The 21397-nt window shown below is 32.7% G+C and overlaps 3 protein-coding genes across 3 annotated transcripts; 1 reads left to right on the forward strand and 2 right to left on the reverse strand.

Moving 5' to 3' along the window:
- The first annotated feature begins 2906 nt into the window (after window positions 1-2906).
- On the forward strand, window positions 2907-4881 carry LOC123218182 (peroxidase 42-like). The gene is made up of 4 exons (XM_044639460.1): window positions 2907-3290; window positions 3384-3572; window positions 3734-3899; window positions 4161-4881. Exons 1-4 carry the CDS (start codon window positions 3066-3068, stop codon window positions 4568-4570), a joined length of 990 nt encoding a protein of 329 aa, XP_044495395.1. The 5' UTR covers window positions 2907-3065; the 3' UTR covers window positions 4571-4881.
- A 1323-nt stretch (window positions 4882-6204) lies between these two features.
- LOC123219546 lies at window positions 6205-9923 on the reverse strand. The gene is made up of 5 exons (XM_044641552.1): window positions 9087-9923; window positions 8186-8376; window positions 7699-7905; window positions 7331-7391; window positions 6205-6971 (listed from the first exon to the last, which is right to left on the reverse strand). The coding sequence occupies exons 1-5, from the start codon at window positions 9900-9902 to the stop codon at window positions 6366-6368; spliced, it is 1881 nt and encodes a 626-aa protein (XP_044497487.1). The 5' UTR covers window positions 9903-9923; the 3' UTR covers window positions 6205-6365.
- Window positions 9924-13995: 4072 nt separating this feature from the next.
- LOC123219150 (calcium-dependent protein kinase 21-like) lies at window positions 13996-19170 on the reverse strand. The gene is made up of 8 exons (XM_044640911.1): window positions 18039-19170; window positions 16922-17065; window positions 16650-16802; window positions 16063-16175; window positions 15367-15534; window positions 15136-15263; window positions 14543-14642; window positions 13996-14465 (listed from the first exon to the last, which is right to left on the reverse strand). Exons 1-8 carry the CDS (start codon window positions 18775-18777, stop codon window positions 14379-14381), a joined length of 1632 nt encoding a protein of 543 aa, XP_044496846.1. The 5' UTR covers window positions 18778-19170; the 3' UTR covers window positions 13996-14378.
- Between the last annotated feature and the right edge of the window lie 2227 nt (window positions 19171-21397).

The following is a 21397-nucleotide window of genomic DNA, read 5'->3' on the forward strand; positions in this document are numbered from 1 at the left end:
GTCTTCGTCTGGGAAGACGAAGAACTTCGTCTTCCCGACGAAGTTCTTCGTCTCCCACGGCGTCTTCGGGCGTCGATTGGATCTCCAAATAGGAGAAAAGAGATCGCCGAAAGGAGAGGTTGCTTCGGGAGGGAGCAGTTGTCGGCAACGGAGTCGGAGAGGTCTCCGGAGATTTCAAAACCAAACCCTAGGGTGAAACTGTCATTTTTTAAAACTTAGGTTGGGGGAAAATTTTAGTTTTTAAAGTTTAGGGGGGCAAAATTAGATTCTATTTTAGTTTATTTTTAGTATTATAGCAAAAATGACGATTTTACCCCTACCACCGTTAGGGTTTAGTTAAATCTAACCGATCATGGGTAGATGTTTGGTGTTTCTATAGTTAAAGGGGGGACTTTTGAGAAAACGCTAAACCTTGGGTGGGAAATAGCCGTTTGGCCTTAATAATAATAGATTAAACTAAGTTTTTTCTCATCGTTCTGTAGTCACCCTGTAAATGCAGTGGGCCATCATTTGTGGATCTCTAGGCAATACTTACTCTTTTCTTGCTTTGAGGAATGCACAGTAATTTTAACAGATAAGGTGTTCATCAATAAACAATTAATTCTCTTGATATCTGACAAAAAATGGATTTGGATGGAGCCAAATTATCCAAAAGTAACGAAAGTGCAAGCATGTGTCAGTGAAGACTCTTCTAACACTATGTACTGTAGAGATGGTGAAGTGTCGGTGGCCACGGTGATCAATATGGTCCAGCCAATCTTGATGGCTCAAGCCACTCAGTCCCACCAATCTTAACATTAGGACTGTCTTTTTCTCATTTATTGGGCGTCCGTTTTGATTGATTTTACACAATCAAATTAAAAAGAGTTTAGGGTTAGACCCAATTCAACCTTTTCCAAGTTTAAATCAAATAAACTGGGTTCATATAAATGATTGAGTTTATTTTTATAAATAAATTGATTTAAATATTTAAATTTAAACTAATCCAAATTAAATCGAAAGTTACAATTATTTTTTTTAAAGTTACCTGAATTGAAACTAGCCAGAAAATAGTTCATTGGAGGGATTAAATCATCCCCCAGAATCCTCAATGCTCTTGCTTGAAAACTTTAATCCAATCTCGATTTTCACATCAATCTTTTGCTTTATATCATTATTTTAGTTCTTCTATGTAAGGCTTCCAAGACAAGCAACGCTCACCTACCGGCCTGTCAATATCAATACCATTATAGCAATTCAATGACTCATCCTCCTGTTGGTATTATCCTTTTATATACCGACATACTCTTGAGAGTGACATGGCAAAGTTTTAAGAATTTTTCAAAACATTCAGGTGCTCGAAATGTTTTGAAGATAATTAGGTGAAAATTGAAAATTTTTATTATTTTTATAATATAATATTTAAATTATATGTTATATTTTAAATTTAATTTTTAATATTATATATCAAATAATACTATAAATTTAAAATAATAAAAATTTAATTGATACAATTTTATTTTAAAAAAATATAATAAATATTATTAAATTTTTAAAATTTTTTACATGTATTTTTATAGCATTATCAATTTTTTATAAAAAATATATCAAATGCTATTAATATTGTGTATCGTATTATATAATATATTTATTATATCATATTAATTTGAAACATTTTATGATACATATTTTTTTATACAAGTATCATGTCATATTTTAGAATATATATCATATATTGTAAAATACTAATAATTATATTTATTATACGATATATTATATTTTTAATATATAATATGATACATAATTTGATTATACGATAAATATAAGCATGAGCAATTAAATTTACATTTTGGGATATTGAATTATTTCACAAGAAACTTGTAGCTTTATGAGCAAATGTTTATTTCATCAAATGATATGGAAATTATGGCTAATGGTTTTTTTTTTTTTTTTAATATCTAAAACACAAAACGAAAAAGAAAATAATAATTTATGTTTGTTCTCTTAATTGGCAACATAACCCAGCGTTTTCTTTCTTGCCATTGCCATCTTTTATTTCCTTCCATTTGTCTTCATTTCCCACTAGTAATGGAAGCCAATGCATGAAACCCCACAACAAAGTAAAAGGTTCAATTCCTTTAGTTTTTTCCATTTTTAACCCAACAAGACAACACCCCAAGTTGTGAAAATTTTCAAATTAACCTATGTTATGTCATTATTTCTAAAATTACAAAAAAAAATATATATCTATCAATTCACATCAAAATAATTATTGCTACCAACCACTACCTATTATATTATATGACACACTGATTATAACGTACCAATATGATGCTATTATTCTTTAGTGTTACTCTTTGACAAAGACATAAAGTAATCAACCAATATCACACGGGTTTATCTTATTTCCATTGGTATTTTTGATTTAGTGAATATTGGTTGGATCAAGCATATGACTAATTTCTTTAATAAGAAATAATTTGAGTTTAAATTGAATCTAAAACAATTAATTCAAAATCAAATTAAATATATTTAAATTATTAAAAGGGTGTGATGACATCAATATAGCAAGATAATTTAGAGGTCAAACCGAGTTCAAGTAAACAGTTCTTCAATTCAATCTTAGCTTGTTTGAGCCCATCATCAGCACCAACTAGAATAATTTGGATTGTATCCACCCTCTATCCTCAATATCTTCTCTTAAAATTCAATTTGCATATATAATTAACCATTTTGCCTTTTTCCATAAAGGTAGCCTTGAAATTGAAAAAAAAGGATCCACGCTGATGTACGTAGAATTGAATACCAGTTACCTTTTGGATGGGTTGAAGTACAGGCGTGTTTAGAAATGTTTTGACTTGATCATCTTCTCTGAGACCTTAGGATCAAGCAATTGTAGGACATAAAAAGGTTACTCAAATCAATACCTTCAGCCTTGAAATAATACAGGTACCTTGACGTGAGGTAAGGTAACTAGCTCTCATTTAACCATCCAAAGTGGGCTATTTAAGAAGTATCCAAGAGAGGCATATAGGCTATTTAAGAAGTACCCAAGAGAGGCATATAGGCATATAGCGACAAGAAAAATGAGCTCCAAAGCTCTCATCTTCTTCTTTGCTCTGTTATCCTTCTCAGCTTTCTCTTTTGCTGAAAATGAAGATCAAGATCCTGGTCTTGTTATGAACTTCTACAAGAATTCTTGTCCTCAGGCTGAGGAAATTATTAGTGAACAAGTTAAGCTTCTCTATAAGCGACACAAGAACACTGCATTTTCTTGGCTCAGAAACATCTTCCATGACTGTGCTGTCCAGGTAAATTACACTACTTTATGTTGTTTATTGTGCTTTATAGAGTTGTCAATGGTTTTATATTCATGCATGTTTGTTTTTCTGGTGTGGGGATAGTCATGTGATGCTTCATTGTTGCTGGACTCAACAAGAAGGAGCCTCTCTGAGAAGGAGATGGACAGGAGCTTTGGAATGAGGAATTTCAGGTACATTGAGGACATCAAGGAAGCTGTTGAGAGGGAGTGCCCTGGAGTTGTTTCCTGTGCTGATATTCTTGTCTTGTCTGCAAGAGATGCTATTGTTTCGGTACTTAATTTCCTTCATAAATCAAAGTTTGAGCGTTCCTAGATCTCACCTGTTTAATGACATTATATCCTTTTGATGTCTTTCCAAATTTAACAAGCATCCCTAAAACTAAGTGCATGCAAGTAATTTGGGATTCTGAAAATGTTTTTTTCTTTTTCCAGCTAGGAGGGCCTTTCATTCCTCTCAAAACAGGAAGAAGAGATGGTAGAAAGAGCAGAGCAGAAATCCTTGAAGAATACCTCCCAGACCACAACGAGAGCATGACTGTTGTCCTTGACAGATTTGCAGCCATGGGCGTTGACACCCCTGGAGTTGTTGCTCTTTTAGGTACACTTTTTCTCTTTTATTGTAACACCACCCTATACATATCCCATATCAGCAACGTATGAAAGAGGTTTTGGACATGTATGAACATATTTTTATGGATACTATATCAAAACTGGTTAAATGCTTTGTGTAAACTTTTGAACGGTCGGTCTGTTAAATTGTCGGTGTTTTGACTGTATGCATGAATGTATGTTTTGATGTATATATTACATAGCAAGTGGCATAAGGTTAATATAACTTTTGTTTTATTTTGTCTTTTAGGAGCTCACAGTGTCGGCAGAACACACTGTGTGAAGCTGGTGCACCGTTTGTACCCAGAGGTTGCACCTGAGCTGAACCCTGACCATGTTCCACACATGCTCCACAAGTGCCCTGACCCAATCCCAGACCCCAAGGCTGTGCAGTATGTGAGAAATGACCGTGGCACACCTATGATTCTAGACAACAACTACTACAGGAATATTTTGGACAACAAGGGCTTGCTTATCGTGGATCACCAACTGGCCACAGACAAGAGGACTAAACCTCACGTGAAGAAAATGGCCAAGAGCCAAGCCTACTTCTTTAAGGAATTTTCAAGAGCCATTACTCTTCTTTCTGAGAACAACCCTCTCACTGGCACCAAGGGTGAGATCAGAAAGCAGTGCAATGTTGCTAACAAGCTCCACTAGAAGCTTTACGTACAAGTTGTTCTACTTCTAGATTACTAGCTATCAAATTCTCTTATCTCTTGATTGAGAAGAGTGTGAAGTGGCTAGCAAAATAAGATGGCTGTTTTTTAGATCTTTAGTAAGTGTTTTTTTTTTTTTCGCTGTGTTTCTTGTGAAAGCTTGATGATGTTAGTAATGGGTAATGATGGGATGTCGGATGCATGTATAATATGTAGGGATGGATTGTGGGGATGGTGTATGTATGGTTATGGCGCATTGACCACAACGATGCTTTATCATGGGTGATTCATGCTTATAAGCCTTTTGTATAATGATGTGAGGATGATGCATGCATAATTTAATGGTTTTTCAAAGAGGAAGAGACATGCCAGCCTGAAAAGGGCAAAACAGCAATAAAGTATTTTTTTGGTGTCTTCCCGTAGGGTCGGCAAGATATATTCAGCCACATAAAAAGGGATAAAGATATTAAAGAAAGAAATAAAGAATTAAAAGGATAAGATTCCCTTTTGGCAATTCAATATAGCTCTAGCCTCTCTGCATACTGTTTAGTATTTTATAATAATATATTTTGGTGGGTAGAAGGGCATTTAAAATCTTCTGAGAGTCGATGTGCAGAACAAGTTATATTGAAAATGATTTTGAGATTTGTACATATATGAGCTGCATTCATTCTTGTGATTGTGCAATGCATACTAGTGGGTAAATCCGAAAACTTAAAAAAATTATATATAAATTATATAGATATAATATAGTAGATAATAAAAAATATATTTATAAAAAAATATTCTTAAAATTATAGAATATATATATATAAAAGTTTAATATAATATATTATCATTAATACATTTTTAAAAATATTATAATAATTTTAGTATTTTTTATGAATTTTTTATTGAAAATCGATATAACAATTCAAATATAAAATATTTAATTAATTATTAAATTTAATATAATATAATATAATCAAAATTTTTTGTATAATAAGTAATCTACTAATCAATAAGAAAAGATAAACAAATTAATCAATTTTAATTTCAGACTTCAGATCAGAGTAAATTTTTGTATGAGTTACAGAGGAGGAAAACACAAAATTACGACTAAAAATTAATAAAAAAATATTGTTGAATTTTTTTTAAATGGTAATGGTATTTTTGTAAATAATTAAAAATATAATAAATAATTTTGTATTTTAAGTTTAGTTAAAAATTTAAAAATATGATAAATATAAAATATAACGTATAATTTATATTTAATACAAAAATAACATAAAATATGCGTTTAATATATTTTAGATTAAATTTTTTTTAAAAATATATTTACTAGAATGGTATGTTATAAATATGTATATTTCAAATAGTGTTGTCTTCCTGTTAACCGGTCAGACCGAAAGAACCCAGACCGGGCAAGCCTAAGCCTGCAGTCACATAACAGGCGTCTCCAGAATCTGCCTCTAGTGTCATTCAAGTCTTCCGAAAAATTGGTCTTGAAGTTCTCTAATGTTGCAATTTTAATTTGGATATAATTCTGGAAACAGATTTAAGAATGTTGTTCCTGCAAAAGTAAAGATCAATTGACTGTCTAACTCTCACACAAAGTTTCAACAATAATGAACAGTGGGTGGTGGCACTGAGAACTTGGGGAGAAAGAAATCACTTTTTTTTAACTGTAACATACACAGAACATGCAGATGAACCTGTAAGCTACATGAATATGCACTAAATTGCATTTCTTTCGCTAAGATTTTTTTTCCCAATGGAGGTTCATTTACAAAATTGCACTATGTTCAGCTGGTGCATTACTTGCAGCTTGCTAATGGCTCTTTTGGTTCTGTACTGCTTGAAGAGCTATCTGAATCACTATCGGGTTCCTCCAGAGCCACATTATTATTTGCATTACCTTCTACCATCTTAGGGACAAAAGAACTGCCGGCAGGACGATTGTTATAAGGCTGTGGATGGATTGACATGTAACTTGCAGTTGATGGAAAAGATCCATAACCATAGGTAGTTGGGTAGGGACTAGAAGGAAATGCACTTGGTGGAGGCCAATACATCATTGGCATGAAAGTATTTGCAGGCTGTGGTGGGAATATATGATAAAGGGAGTGGCTGTGGTATGACAAATTAGTAGCAGAGTGAGGAAATACTTGGTTTGATACTAGAGGGGCATCGGCATGAGTCTGTGATGGCATAGATTGAATTGGTGTCATTGCATGATTTTGAATAGAAGCACACCCCATAAGCCCAAATTGCACACGAGGCACAACACATGGAGAAGCAGGCTGTTGCACTGAGGATCTTGGCGCATTCTGAGTCTTATTTGTGGAGTTTGATTGTTTTTTGATCTTTGATTTCGTTGATGATGTCTTCCCAGTTAACTGCTGAAAGCTGGGACTGGGCTGCTGAAAAGTTAGAAAGTTGCAAATTGAGTCACTGTTTCAACGGACTCCCAAACAAGTTCAGTGTTTCAGTTGGGGACATTGCACCAAGTGACCCTAGTATTGTGAATTACTAAAATCGAAGAAAATATGCAACAATATTGACATCTAATTGAAACATGACTCAGCAATGGTGTAATACTCAAAGTGACTCAAAAATCCCAAGACACAGTGTATTACCAGTTTTGATTGGCAGTGCTAACAACTCTTACATATTAGGGAGACAATATTTCATTTTATGCTCATCCAGGTGGTACCTTTTAACGCAAAATTTGATTAAACAAGTATTCTGTTATGGAATTATCCAAGAGTTGAGATCTTACAGTATCAGGAGTGGCTGGATATGGAAGAAATAACTCTTCCCCTTCAGCATCCCCATCTGTCCTGCAACAAGAAGATTGAGTAAAAAGTTACACTACTCTGAAGATCTGCACCAAGAAAAGACTAAAAGAAGCAAGAAATGGAGAAATTGAAATTCACACCTCAGGCAAGATAGAACAGAGCTATAGGCCAACTGTGTTCGATGAGAAGACAGATACATGTATGACCATTTTTATTTAAGGAATTAGCCATAATCCTATACTTTATAAAGATTGTATGCTTAGAAAGCTATGAAGCTATTGGCTTGAAATATTTGTCTAATGTGTAATGCTTTCTATATACATTTTCTACAATATTTGGCATCATATACCTGTAATATTTTTGCAGCAAGTCTAGGTTCCGGTATTTTGTTTCCCTTTGAACTAAGTCACCAGGAAAACCAGCCATGAACAGAAGAGTGATGCCCAAGGCCTTGAAGAAGAAGCTTCCACTGCGAACATGGACTAGCATTGCCATTCGGCACATAACTGGCCCAAAAGACTTCAGCTTGTTTCTTCCCATTCGTTGCCTGACATATCTGGAAAAATTAAGCATTTACAGTTTTAGGTTAGGCTAATAGATTGGCAAGATGTTAATCAGTCACAATCAACTAATACACTCTGCAATGCTATCAGGAGCACTTTCAAGTTTCAAGTCTTGGTTGTTCTACGAGAAAATAATCAAATTTGTTTAAGGCTTTAAGATCATGTGGCTTCTGTCTTTCCAATCAGATTTAGGACATAAAATGAAATATTATTCAGTAGAATTGAATAAGATATAATTACACCTTTGCAAATCAATGGTATTGTAGCACTTACTCATTCTGGGGAAGATTTCTTGTTCTTCCACCATACTTGATGCACAAAAATAAGCATGAGGGGCAGCTAGGATCAGATGGACGCATAGCCTTTTCCTCCTCAAGTATTTGAACGGGACACAGTGTTGGATTCTCTCGATTTGGGTAGAAAATCTTCCTCCGGACTCCAGGATTCTCATATAGCACATGCTCCTGCTAACAAATGATTGAGATGTTCATCCAATGATCAGTACGAGAGAATACATGAAAGGAAAATCCAACTACATTCTTAATAGTAAACAAAGGACTGTTGTTAGTAAAGTCCAATTAATGTTCTATTAGAGGCTCAACTGGTATTCCGTGACAATTGGACTATTCATGTATTTTGCAAGCACTCACAATATTATATGCATGCAAAAATTTAGGTCGTCTTCTATACTAGCAATATGTTTGTCAAGTGAAAATTCAAAAATCAAAGTGAAAATTGAACATAAACAATTTCAACTCATTCAACAAACAAAGATATACTAAATGCCCCTTAATCCAAGTTCTAAAGATATCCCAAGACCCACTAGGCAATAACAGAGTCTGTATGCTACATAATACAGTACCCTTGTCAATCAATATATTATCCTTCATTTTATTAACAGGTTGAGACCAACAGAGCCAATATATTTCATTATTTAAACTGCTTGGGATGACTTGTAGAGTGAAAAGAAATCTTCATACAATTCAACTGACCTTATGACTTCAACATAAGGCAATCAATGAACGAATGATACCAATTCTAGAGGGGGTGTCATGTTAGATTAAAAACTATTTTGTATGTAGTGGATGCATATTATGAGGAAAAAAAAACCTTGATCATATAATTAAGGTCAGAAATGTGAAAAAAAAAAAAGCGCACCAAGAATAAAGTTTACCCCAGGATTCTTTGGTGAGACATATGGTTCCCCCTTCCTTAGGATGCTAAAATGATTGAAGTCTAATTCATACATATCTTCACATCCATGCCTTATACCCAGAGAGGCAAAGACTATGATTTTTCTTATGGTATGGGACTGAGCATTTTTCAATAGAAGGGCTTCTGACTCAAGTATTCCCTTTACTTCTTTTGGACAGAAAGGCACCTTTGCAGGCTTTTTATTCCCCAATATGCTGGCAGATCCTGTATGACAAGCTTTCTTCTTATGCATAAGTATCTCTTCTTGTGGCTTGTATTCTCCATCGTTCATAACTTCTCTCTTACCATGTTTCTTATGATCCACTTGGTTTTGAAGTGCTTGTGAATCAAGTGGTCTGCAATCTTCTATTTCATATTCAATAGTTCCCTGGCTTACATTTCCAACAATGGCCTCTCTCTGACCACCAGCAAAATTTTCCAAACAGGGAAGCATTCGTTGATCAAAATCTTCTCCACGAGGCTGCTCCTTTAGCTCATTATTATTAGCACTTCTTGTATTAGTTTCATCTTCTTCATAACAGTCATCATCTTCATCCTCGCTCTCATCTGAATCGTCACAATCAGCAGCAGATTCACCATCTTTAACTTTATCAAAATGCAAAAACTGAGTCTCATCCATGCTCATCCAGTTGACTAAGCGCCCTTCTAGATTTGCATCAACTGAGCGAATGCATTTTGCATGCTTTGTAACTAATGCCATTTCACTTTTAATGATATCAGCCTCTTCATTCCTACCACAGCTTGTTTCTATCTTTTGTCTCTTGAACTTCCCCATGTACCTTTCTGTTGCATTCAGACATCTGCACTGAGAGAGACCATTAAATCTTCCATTATTATGATTAAATTTGGGAGAGAAAATGTAAACAGATACAGTTTTATTATTATAATACTGAGTGTTAATCAATAAAATACGAGTCCTGATTTCTTGCATATGAATAATTTCAAAGATATAAGTTCACATACAAACCATGTAAAATTTTCAAGAACAGATTAATAAGGTTCAGAAGTTCCTGCAAATCAGAAGTTTGAAACATAACTAAATGGTCATTATGCTTATTTATTGTGGCTGTAGACAAATTTCATCATGATCAATATATCAGATTCAGGAAAAAGAAGAGCAGATTTATCTTACATGTATATATAACTTTGGAGAGCACCATCCAATTTTTTCAATTAATGTTATGCATTGATCTTTGATTATTTAGCAAACTGTATAGAAGGAAGCCATAAATGTATAATGATCAAACTAAAGCAGAAATATAGAACCATGAATTTGTTATCTCTGTAGCCATTTAAATCAAAAGACTATCAGATGCTATCACAAGAAAGTGACAAAAACAAAAACATGAAGTAGGCAAATTAAAAATACTTGTCCATTTGTTAAAAGAGACTCCTTGTCTCTCACTTGTATTTGAGCTTCAAGTAATGATATTCTTTCCATAAGTTCAGCATTCTTTTGTTTCTCCTTTTGCAACTCAGCTGAAATCTCTGCTATGATAACATTAACAGTACTCTCTCCTTTCACTTCTTGCTCTATGGCAGACAACGCAGAAGCATTCACCAAACCAGCACAAGCTTGATGCTCCACCATTGGAGATAAAATTTAAACCAACTCCCTATTTCGAAACCTTAACTTCAATACAAATATACATAGCAGTGATCGTGATATTTACTAGAAATGAAACAAATCCACCTTGTAAAAACTTCAAGAAAAAATTGCTTCATAGATTCAGTAAAGGATATGCAATAAAGTTTTTAACTTTCAAGACAAAACCCACATAACAAACATTGATTTGAAAAGAGAACTTGGATTGGTTATCCATATATAGCGGTAAAATGGTATTGTTTCCTTGGTTGAAGAGTTGTGTTTCAAAGTGAAAAGAGCATGATTATACATAGAAAGAGTAGTGTGGAGTGCTAAGATATGTTGAATGATAGTCAATTAGCTAGTTAAAAGTTATGAAGGAAACATAAAGTCTTTAAAAAATTCTGATTAACACAAATGCATGAAGTAATAGTTATACCGAGAAGAATGCATAAAGAAGAAGAAGAAGAAGTGTGGAAGCACAAGGATATGAGAAAAGGAGTAGTGAAGAAGGAAGGTTTTGGTTTTGACTGTTAAAAAGGAAAAGAGAACGGCGAAGAGTAAGGCATGCAACCCCACGTGCGCATCGCACCTCAAGACGATCAGGCTGTGAATTGTCATTTTGTAATATGCTAGAATAAAAGCTACCTAGAGCTCCACTTGAATTTGGAATGATGAGCTTGTGTTCAAATTCTAATCGGTTTAAATAGTAAAGAACAACATCTAAAAAAAAAGAATAATTGAAAAATAATTGTTCAAGAAAAAAATTATTATCAAAAAAGATATTTGGTATATTAACATTAACGAGTCTTCAAATTCGAACTAAAATATCACACAAACACAACATTGTCTTCATATGTTATGTGTTGTGAATGTCTTGTGCCTCATTTTTTTAGCAGGCTGGAAGTATCCGAGGCTTCAGGTCTAGTATTATAATTAAACTATTTCGATCAAATAAATAACATTTTAAAGTATAGTTTAAAAATTAATCACCTAACCGTGAGCATGGCCAAGCTTGAGCCAGTTAGATGGGAGAATGTCAATGCTATTCTCTCCTTTGCAATCCATATTAGGTGACTTACTATGGTATTTTCTTTGATTCCATATGCGAGAGATTTATAAAAAAAATATATAGAATAATCTAATTAGGATCTGTCAAAGCCTTGATGGATTATTAACTCTCTTTTATCATGTTATGTTTCAATATATTATTAAATTTGAATAAGTAAAACTCAAATTATAATTTCAATGATATTGTTTTAGTTTAAGTTCAATTTGTTTCATTTTTTGATAATATTATTGATGTTGTCATTTGTATTAATCATCTTTTCAATACACCCTTCAAATAATATTGTACAATAATTTAAATGAACTTAAATTGGGTTTTATGAATTTGATTCACTTTGGAAACAATTCAACTTGAATTCACCTTTATTCTCTTTTTTTTATATATATAATTGATCATATTTATTGCTTATTTGTGTTGGAACTAGCTATCACTTTACCTACAAAGGCATGATGCACATGGGGCTTGGTGTTTGGTCAGTGGATAGAGCTTTGCTCTCCAGTCAGTGACAGAGTAATTTTTAATTAAAAATAAAATAATATATAATAATATATTATTTAAATATTTAATTAATTATTTAAAATTAAGTATATCTAACGAATCACCACATAGGAAAAATGATATAAATGGCCAATGGCAATCTAAGAAAATTTCATTCATCCAGTACATATTTTCAACACATGATATTTGGAGCCTATTGTCTGCGGTTGTCTTCAAATTGAGATTAAAAAATGAGTGTTCATCTCTGGAACAGCTAGCTTTCATAGCAAATAAATGCATGCAGCTTTGATCAGAAAGATTAAAATGACAGATTCCCTCTTCCAGAAGGGGCCATAATTAAGGCTAATGTGCTCCAGTTATAACTAAACTGATACAGAAATCATCACTAAGCACCACAAAATTTGCTGTCTGTCTTGACTATCGAGTCCATCAAGCCTTTGGCGTTTCCTAGGTATAAAGAAACTCTGTGCACACGTGCATATGATATAATATGCTTAATGGGTTACAGAGTTAACATAGAAAATTAGCCTCACGTGGAAAGCTAACTTGAACGCTTGTCTCTAATGCAATTTGTGTCAGGGGAATATGAAGCTAAACCTTGGATTCCAACCTTATGATCTTAAATTAATGAAGAAAAACTCAAATGGGTATGCACTTTTGTAGACAAATATTAATTGGGTTGTAAGTTCAGGGTAGTGAGAGATGATTTTGTGTTGCCTTTTACTTATCTTGATGCCCAGTTAATCTATAAGTCTTCTTAGGGTTATGTGGGAAAAGTGTTGTTGAAAGGTAAAAGAGTTGTGCAATGTATTAATTCGAACAGCTCACTTACTTTGGAATTGGCTTTCTAGTCTGTAGTTTTTTTATGCAAGGAACCTATTTAGCGGATCTTGACTATCCCTTTAGGTCGGCCATTAAAGTGATAAACCCTAAGAAAACTAACTTAACAACCCACCATCAAGACCTCCACTTTAATTCATACATATAAGAAAACTTTAATATATATATACTCAAGTCTATATACTAAAGTGTAAAGTCAAACTTGAGTCATCTAACTCTATACTTGAGATTTCATATCTTAATTAATTGTTTTACCCATAATGGGTAGGCTTTCTAGTTGTCTATCCTGTAAAATTGATCAAGAGAAGTTTCAAGGCATAGATATTATAGTAGATGAATGTTTTTCTTTCCACTATTTGGTTAACAATCCAAATTGAGTAAATATTCATTTTTTGGACAGCCCATCATTTTACTATTTTAAAGTGAACAGACTACTTTTTCTAATAAAGTGACTGAGATTTCAGATTTTTTATTAAATAAATCAAATTTTTAGATTTTCTTATTAAAAAAATTAAACTTTAAATATTTTTCATTAAAGGTATCAAACTAGTTACTTTACTTATAACACTAAATAAAACAAAATAATTTTAATTGTATTTATTCAATAGTTTTAAATAAGAAACATTAAAAGTTTGGTCTTTCTATAAGAAAATATGAAAATTAAGTTTCTTTCAATAGAAAAATCTAAAAGTTTGATTTCTTCAATAAAAAAAATATGAGAATTCAATCATTTCAATAGACAACAAAAAAAAAAATTCAATTTGTTCAACTTGTCTTATGTCATTCGCTAATGATGTAAGATGTGATAGAAGGTGCCACAGTAACAATAATATATAAGCCTAAATGAATTCAGCCTTGAGAAATGAGGATTCAGAATTGAACAAAGTGGGACTGTAATTCAACTTATTTAATCTTTGCAAAGCCTCCATCATACAGAAGTACATAACTCATTCCTATGGACATTACAATCTGAAATAAGAATTATCAAAAAGGATCAGCTCAAACTGGGGTAGAACATGTGAATCTTCGACAAAATAGATATATGCACAAATACTTCTGCAGCTCCAAGTGATACTAACCGATCCCGCTGTGATTATAAATGTTGAAAATTCAAGATAGCTAAAGAACTCTTAAGAAAATAAACTGTCACAATGGTCTACTCATTACTGCAGGGGAGAATACCTTATTTTCAGTGACATTAACTCGCTCAAACATCTCGCTTGGTCAGGAAATACACAGCTGCCTACTGGACTTAGCTCCTAGCAATGGAACTGAAAGAGTTTTGCTGGCTGTGGCATCCCACTTCTCATCATTGTGCAGAACTCCTCATAGTTGATCCTTCCATCCTACAATTTTAAGTGGCGTTAGAACCAATAATGTGTCAGAAGATAGTTAGAAATTTATAAATCAGAAATTGACTTACATTATCTGTATCCACCTCAGAAATTACTTCCCGGATGCTGGCTTCATCACCAATTCCATATTCCTTCATTGCTGTTTCTAGTTCATCCCTTGTAATATATCTGTTGAATAGTTCACAATGACATGAACTATTTACTTAATTGTATATGAAAAGTTCACACAGACAAAGAAAAGAATAGCTTTTTCTCTAGAACTTTTCCCAATTTTCTAAACATAAGATTTTGAATCAAATTTTCTGGAGAGAATTCATTAATCTAAAGCATGAAACATGATCAACCAAAAGATATGAAAAGTGAAAACATGAAAACCAATTTAACATTGGACTTTCATTATGTTTCTTCAGTATTTTACTCTCTATTATGCATTCTGGAAAACTAATACAAAACTGATATATTTTGAGATAAGACAACTGCTCTTGTTTATCTGGAAATGAGAGTTTAGGCATGCTTGTTGATTGATATATTCACCAGTAAATAAATAAGTAGAAGCTCCATAGAGTCAACAAGCTGGAACTGGAAGTTAACAATTCTAGTATAGTACAGGATCAAACGTAATATTGCCAGTATAACAAACATAGAATAATAGCAAACTCACCCGCTACTATCTTTATCAAAATACTGAAATGCTTTAAAGAGGTGCTCATCTCTTTCCAGTCGGTATCTATGCATTGTAGCCGAGATAAATTCAATATAGTCAATTGTGCCATTTCCATCCACATCAGCCTGAAATTCATTCCACAGGCATAACAAGAACAACTTGAGTATGAGATGTGAGTCATACACAACAGGCACAAAATGAGATGCGGTAAGGAATTTGATTACTTACAGCTTCCATGAGTTGTTTGACTTCAGCTTCAGACAATTTTGACCCAAGTCGAGCCAAACCTGACTTCAGTTCTTCATAAGTTATTGTGCCACTTTTATCGGTATCCATGTTTGTGAACATTACTTTGAGACCTTTAATTTCCTCTTCAGATAGAGTTTCAGCAATAACCTGGATGAATTTGAAATGCAAAACTTAGATGGATGGAAACAGCCAAGTGGTGGAAGAAATGCAGTACTGTCAGTAACATGATTGTCAGGAAGGAAGAGTGATAATGATCTGGTGAAAGGTGACGACAATGTTGTTGAGGTGGCAGCAAAGGTGATGATGAGGAGGTGGTAGTGGCGGCCCATGGGGAACAATGGTGTTAATTTAAAACAAAATGGACATCATATCATTGATTGGAAGGAAGGAACACCCCCTCTCAAATGCAAAGCTTAAAGTTCTTTGCCAAACTGAAAGGTAGAATAAGCATAAGGAATATGATTCTCCCCACTGTGATTCATATTTGCCAAAACATGACCCCAAAAACAACCTCTCTGTTTTTGTTAATGAAAAGAATCACAGTAGAGTTACAAATCAGTTGTGTCGAAAGAGACTGGTATTTCTTATACAATTTATGGGCAAGCTACTGGCCGTTTATAAAAAAACAAAAAATCAAATGAAAATAGCGAATTAGCAATACAGTTTGACCATTACCTTCAGTGCAAGCTTTTTGAGTTTATTCATCGCCCTGAATTGCTTCATTCTAGAGAGGACTGCACTATCTATTGGCTTATCTGATGCTCCACCTTCTCTAATCCATGGATGCTCTAATTATACAGATTAGAATAGTTAGCCTAAAGCACATAAAGCCTCGCAATAATATAATACCAGAAAATAGGTAAAAAAATCATCTGGATTGATAGACTAATGAGTAAAATTAGAATTTTCACACCATCCATTTGCTATCATTATAATACAGTCAATGATAGCCTGCAGTGGCTTTCAATAGTTCTCTAGAATTCAATACAAGGTTTCTCTTTTCCAAAATCAATTTGGCCAAGCAGTAACAAGAAAAGGAAGTTCCAACATTTAAACTTAAATCACCACAAAAAATTTAGTTTCTATTACTTGAACAGGTATGAGAACATAATTTATGGGAATGACACGCAATAATTAAAAAGAGAAACAAATTCTTGAGAAAAACTGACCAAGAAATAGAATTAGCTCTAGGGCACAATAAAATGATTTATGCTTCGTCAAAATATTCCATATAGCCAAGCATGATTAATAGGGTTCATTACCAAGAACTTGAGCAGAAGTGATTCGCTTCCTAGGGTCCTGTGTCAGCATTTTCCTGACAAGATCTTTGGCACTATCTGATATCAACGGCCATGGTTCACTTTTAAAGTCAATCTCTCCTTTCAAAATGACATCAAATATTCCCTTTTCAGTTTCTGCAGTGATTTGAGCAAAATATCTTACTAAAAATAAGTAATAATACATAGTTTAGGGAACCTGACAAAATTGTAGAACATAATACATTATTCCAAAAAAATATCAAGTATTTCTTTACCAGCCCAAAATGGAGGTACACCACTAAGTAGAATATACAGAACAACTCCTGCACTCCAAATGTCTATTTCCTTCCCGTAACTACGCCGTAGAACTTCAGGAGCAACATAGTAAGCACTGCCTACTATATCATGATAAACTTTCCCTGAGATAAATCTCCAGAAGGGTCATCTTTATTTCATAGCTAGTTCACCAATAATAACATAAAATCCCCAATGGAATGAACAACAAAAAATTAAAGATATAGAGAAGTTGCAAGAAAAAAAAAAGTTAACTGAAACAATATGATCAAAACAAGAATTTTGCATGTTAAATCCGTGAAAGTAGGCAGAAGCCATACATATGGTAATCACGAGCTGCTGTACAAAATTAATTTCTGCTTCAAAACTTAAAGCTCAAGGTACTCCATTAATCAAAACAGTCAGGATTCTGGCTAGGTCGTCAACATATAGAAGAAACTTAAATCTTTTTAGTTCATCAACCTCCAAAATAGCTCATACTGTTTTATTGCAAAGAAAATCACAAGTCACTTGAAGTAAAGGTTATATGTGCATAAAGTACTTTCCTCATGAAACATAGGCTCTACTTAACATAAACTCATCGCCTATCAATTCATAACTAATGACAGATGAACTGAAGGTCCAGTGACCAGTCGACATCTATGAATCCAATAACTGGCAAACTCTATCAGAAATAAACAAACCTGTATACTAGATCACTGAAAGAACAAAACACTGCTGCCACTTCACTTTGAAGCTAAACCAATGGAAGACAATCTGGCAGCATATCTCACTACTTCTAAACAAATGATTGAGGCCTAACCCCATGAATTTCAGTTTCCTAAACTCAAGCATGTTCACAGATTATATCTAAGTTCCTACTCATGGGGTGAATACTTATTATAATAGTAAATGAAGCTGTTGTCTCAAAATTTAAGCCACAATATGTTAATGAAAAATCTTGAGCATTACAGAACCTAGCGGTTCGCACACAAGTTCGACCAATCCTTAGAATGTTTAGCTAATTGTCAAATTTCTCACAAAACAAACATAGAAATCTCAAAGCTAAATTGGAAAATCCCAAAACATAAAAATTCAAGAGAGGATTCAAAGTATCACCTTCCTCTATGAATACAGACAGTCCAAAATCTGTTGCCTTCAGCATAGCGTCCTCACCCTTGCTGGACAACAAGAAATTCTCAGGCTTAAGATCACGATGCATCACACCCATAAAATGGCAAATATGCACCACATTCATTATAGCCCTACAAATAGCAGCAGCTGCTCTCTCGGTATAATGACCCTGAGCAATAATTTTATCAAAAAGCTCACCACCAGAGCACAACTCCATCACAAGATGCACTGATTGCCTGTCCTCAAAAGCACCCCTAAATTCAACTATATTTTGTTGCCCAGACAAATGTTGCAATATAAGTATCTCCCTCTTTATGTCCTCCCTATCTTGCCTGCTCTTAAGTTTTCTCTTCAGTATTGACTTGCAGGCATAAGAGTGGCCAGTTGAATTCTCAGTGCACAAGTATGTGATCCCAAACTGGCCTCTACCCAGTTCTTTACCTAACGTATAGAACTGTTTAATGTCATCAAAAGGCTTACCTAGTATTGTTTCTGGCCCATTAACTTCCCTAGTGTTAGTTCCTGCAATTGTTTGTGGAGTGGTTTGAGCTTGAGGGACTGGAACTCTTCGAGGCTGAGCAACATGATGTTGTTGTTGCTGCTGCTGATAAGTTTGATGGGTTTGTCTAGGAGCAGCTGTGTGATGACTTGAATAACCAGTGCCTGATCTTTGACCATTAATATCTGGTTGTGGAACTCTTTCTTTGCTGCCAATACAACCCATTTTTTAAGATCAAGACAAAGATTTGAACTAGAAATTAAAAGGGTTTTCTTCAAGAGCTCTTGTAAATTGTATCTGTTGAAAAGGTTGAGGCTTTCATACATAAGACACAGATAAGAAGATGGGAAAGTTAAATTTGGAGAAAGGGAATATGTTTCAGGGGTATCTAAGCAAAACACAGATAAAAGTTTGAATCTTTGAGATATAATTTCAACTTTTGGACAAAAATTCATATGATTTTTTGTAGAATAGAAGTTTAAAAGGCAAAGAAGAATGATTTATCAGGGAAGTGGTTATCTTGTAAAGAAAAGTGCCACCTTCAATCGAAGAATAATTATTTCTTGGAAAGATAAGTCATATTGCTAAAAAAGTAAATTTATTTTCATTGAGAAAGAATTTTGTTGAAAGAAATTATTATTTTTAATTAAGATTTTTTTTTCACATTTCTTGAATCCCAAAATTTTTAAGAGGCCAAGAAAAAAAACCCCCGAGCCTTTAGAGCATCTCTTTCCTAAAAATAATATATTAAATATGTTTATATTTGGGATAAAATGATTTTTAATAAAAAGTACAGTAATATTTATACTTATTTATTGCTAGTTTTGGTCATAAAAAGACCAATGCAAACTTCCTTCTATTATTCATCCAATTATTTAATGGTATTTAATAAAAAAAAGTTTGTAAGCGAATTATTATTAACCAATTATCGTTTAACCATATAAATTAATAAAATTACATATACTAATAATAAATATTAATTTATATATTAATAATAATATATTATCACATATTTTAATAATTTTAAATGATCAAATAAGTATCATCCAATTATATAAATTATTATGAGTATATAAATTATTATTTGTGATTAGTATACAATCATCCTCTATAAGTTAGAATAGATGTGACAATGGGTCTAATCATACCTAACTTGGTACAAATTATTGTGTTAGCTCACCTCAACATTAAAGATTGAGGCATAATGCATATTCTATTAAATAGTATTTCTATAGATTTTTTTATAGGTCAACCTATCAATGATTAGTTGTTTATATAATTTAAATTTTTTCAAATCGCATTGGATTAGGATATTTACCTTCGATCAGATTTGAACCACTTTAAAACGACCTTGATATAACTTTTAATTTTGTAGATTTTGCCTCTCACGCCAAGCTTTTTTAGTCTCGAATCGTACCAACTCATAGGCTTGTAAGACCCATTGCCAGTTCTAAGTCAAAATATAATTAAACCCAACACTAATAACAAAAAAATATATTAATAAATATTCACATAGACACTTTTTAATTTTAGTAATAAAAAAATTAATTTGAGTTAGATCATCTCTTTAATACATAATCAATCACACCAATTAAATTAAATTTCAAATTTAGTCACCAATTATATAATTACTAAACTAGAAAAATTTAAATTCACCTTTGATTAAGCCTAATATAACCCACCTTAAAAACAAGCCTTGATATGGTTCACGATTTTGTAAATTATGTCTTTCATGTGAAGTTTTTTAAATTTTAAATTAAAAATTTAAATTTAGTAGTCAATCTAAGTTGTAATTATTAAATTAAATAAATTAAAATTTTAATTTTAATATAATAGGAGATAAATGAAGATTTTTTTTTTTTTTTTAAATCTTCAGTTACCGCCGGTGAGGTAAAAATAGTATTTTTATGATTCTATGATTCAAAAGCGTATCTGTCAACATGTTAACAGCCGGCGAATGAAGAAAATTAGAATAAAAAAGTCAAACCAATAATTTGTTGACATTTGAGAAAAACATTTTTTAATTATATATAATTATTTATTCTCAATCCCACCCACTTATCATGTTGTCTTGTCTGTTGTTCCATATGACGTAACTACCCTTATGAGTTGTCAAGTGTGATTACGTAATTACCCTTGTGACATGTCTTAATATTATCCGTATTATTAATTATTAGACCCGTCTTTGTAACATAAAATATTTTATGCGTTTAAGAATTGAAGAGGTAGATATTGATGACAAATAAAAATTGGAAAATAACAAAAATTGGGGAAAAAAAAAAAATTTTGTGTCTTTATTTGCCCAATGGGCTGTGGCACTTCTTTTTGTGATTTAAAAATCGTCTCTTTTCTTGGATCAAAACCCAAATGGCCCCACAACTAACCAGAGAAACTGGGCTTGGGCTCGCTTAAATCGGTAGTTTTAAGATCTATTGTTCGTAAAATGCATCTCATACGTACATATACACACATTCACCATTGGAATAAATACATCATACAAAAATACAATAAAATTATATATACATACTTTGAGTACACAAAATAGATAATAATATATCATTATATGATTGAATAATTTTAAATTAAGGATAAAATAATATCCAATTACATGATGACATATTACATATATACTCATTTTGTATACTTAAAGTGTATACATATAACATTGTTATATCATTTTTACAATTTAGATCCAATACTATATATGCATAGTCAAGAATAGATACTGAATTTTGATATCCATTACGATATAACATGAAACATATAAATAAAAAAGAAACGATATAAATTATTATTAATATGGTTTGATCCGATGTGATATTTGAAAAAACTATATCTGTATTAT

This window comes from Mangifera indica, chromosome 6, assembly GCF_011075055.1.
Source record: "Mangifera indica cultivar Alphonso chromosome 6, CATAS_Mindica_2.1, whole genome shotgun sequence".
Lineage (NCBI taxonomy): Eukaryota > Viridiplantae > Streptophyta > Magnoliopsida > Sapindales > Anacardiaceae > Mangifera > Mangifera indica.

Excerpts from the sequence above, each read along its gene's own strand:
- LOC123218182 (XM_044639460.1), top strand. The coding sequence starts at position 3,066 with ATGAGCTCCAAAGCTCTCATCTTCTTCTTTGCTCTGTTATCCTTCTCA. Across the intron at positions 3,573-3,733 it reads CAAGAGATGCTATTGTTTCG|CTAGGAGGGCCTTTCATTCC; the intron begins GTACTTAATTTC and ends TTCTTTTTCCAG. Across the intron at positions 3,900-4,160 it reads TGGAGTTGTTGCTCTTTTAG|GAGCTCACAGTGTCGGCAGA; the intron begins GTACACTTTTTC and ends TTTGTCTTTTAG.
- LOC123219546 (XM_044641552.1), bottom strand. The coding sequence starts at position 9,902 with ATGGGGAAGTTCAAGAGACAAAAGATAGAAACAAGCTGTGGTAGGAAT. Across the intron at positions 7,906-8,185 it reads AGAAATCTTCCCCAGAATGA|ATATGTCAGGCAACGAATGG; the intron begins GTAAGTGCTACA and ends TAATTTTTCCAG. Across the intron at positions 7,392-7,698 it reads TTGCTGCAAAAATATTACAG|GACAGATGGGGATGCTGAAG; the intron begins GTATATGATGCC and ends TTCTTGTTGCAG.
- LOC123219150 (XM_044640911.1), bottom strand. The coding sequence starts at position 18,777 with ATGGGTTGTATTGGCAGCAAAGAAAGAGTTCCACAACCAGATATTAAT. Across the intron at positions 17,066-18,038 it reads GTCTGTATTCATAGAGGAAG|GGAAAGTTTATCATGATATA; the intron begins GTGATACTTTGA and ends GATTTATCTCAG. Across the intron at positions 14,466-14,542 it reads CTGAGGTGGATACAGATAAT|GATGGAAGGATCAACTATGA; the intron begins GTAAGTCAATTT and ends TTAAAATTGTAG.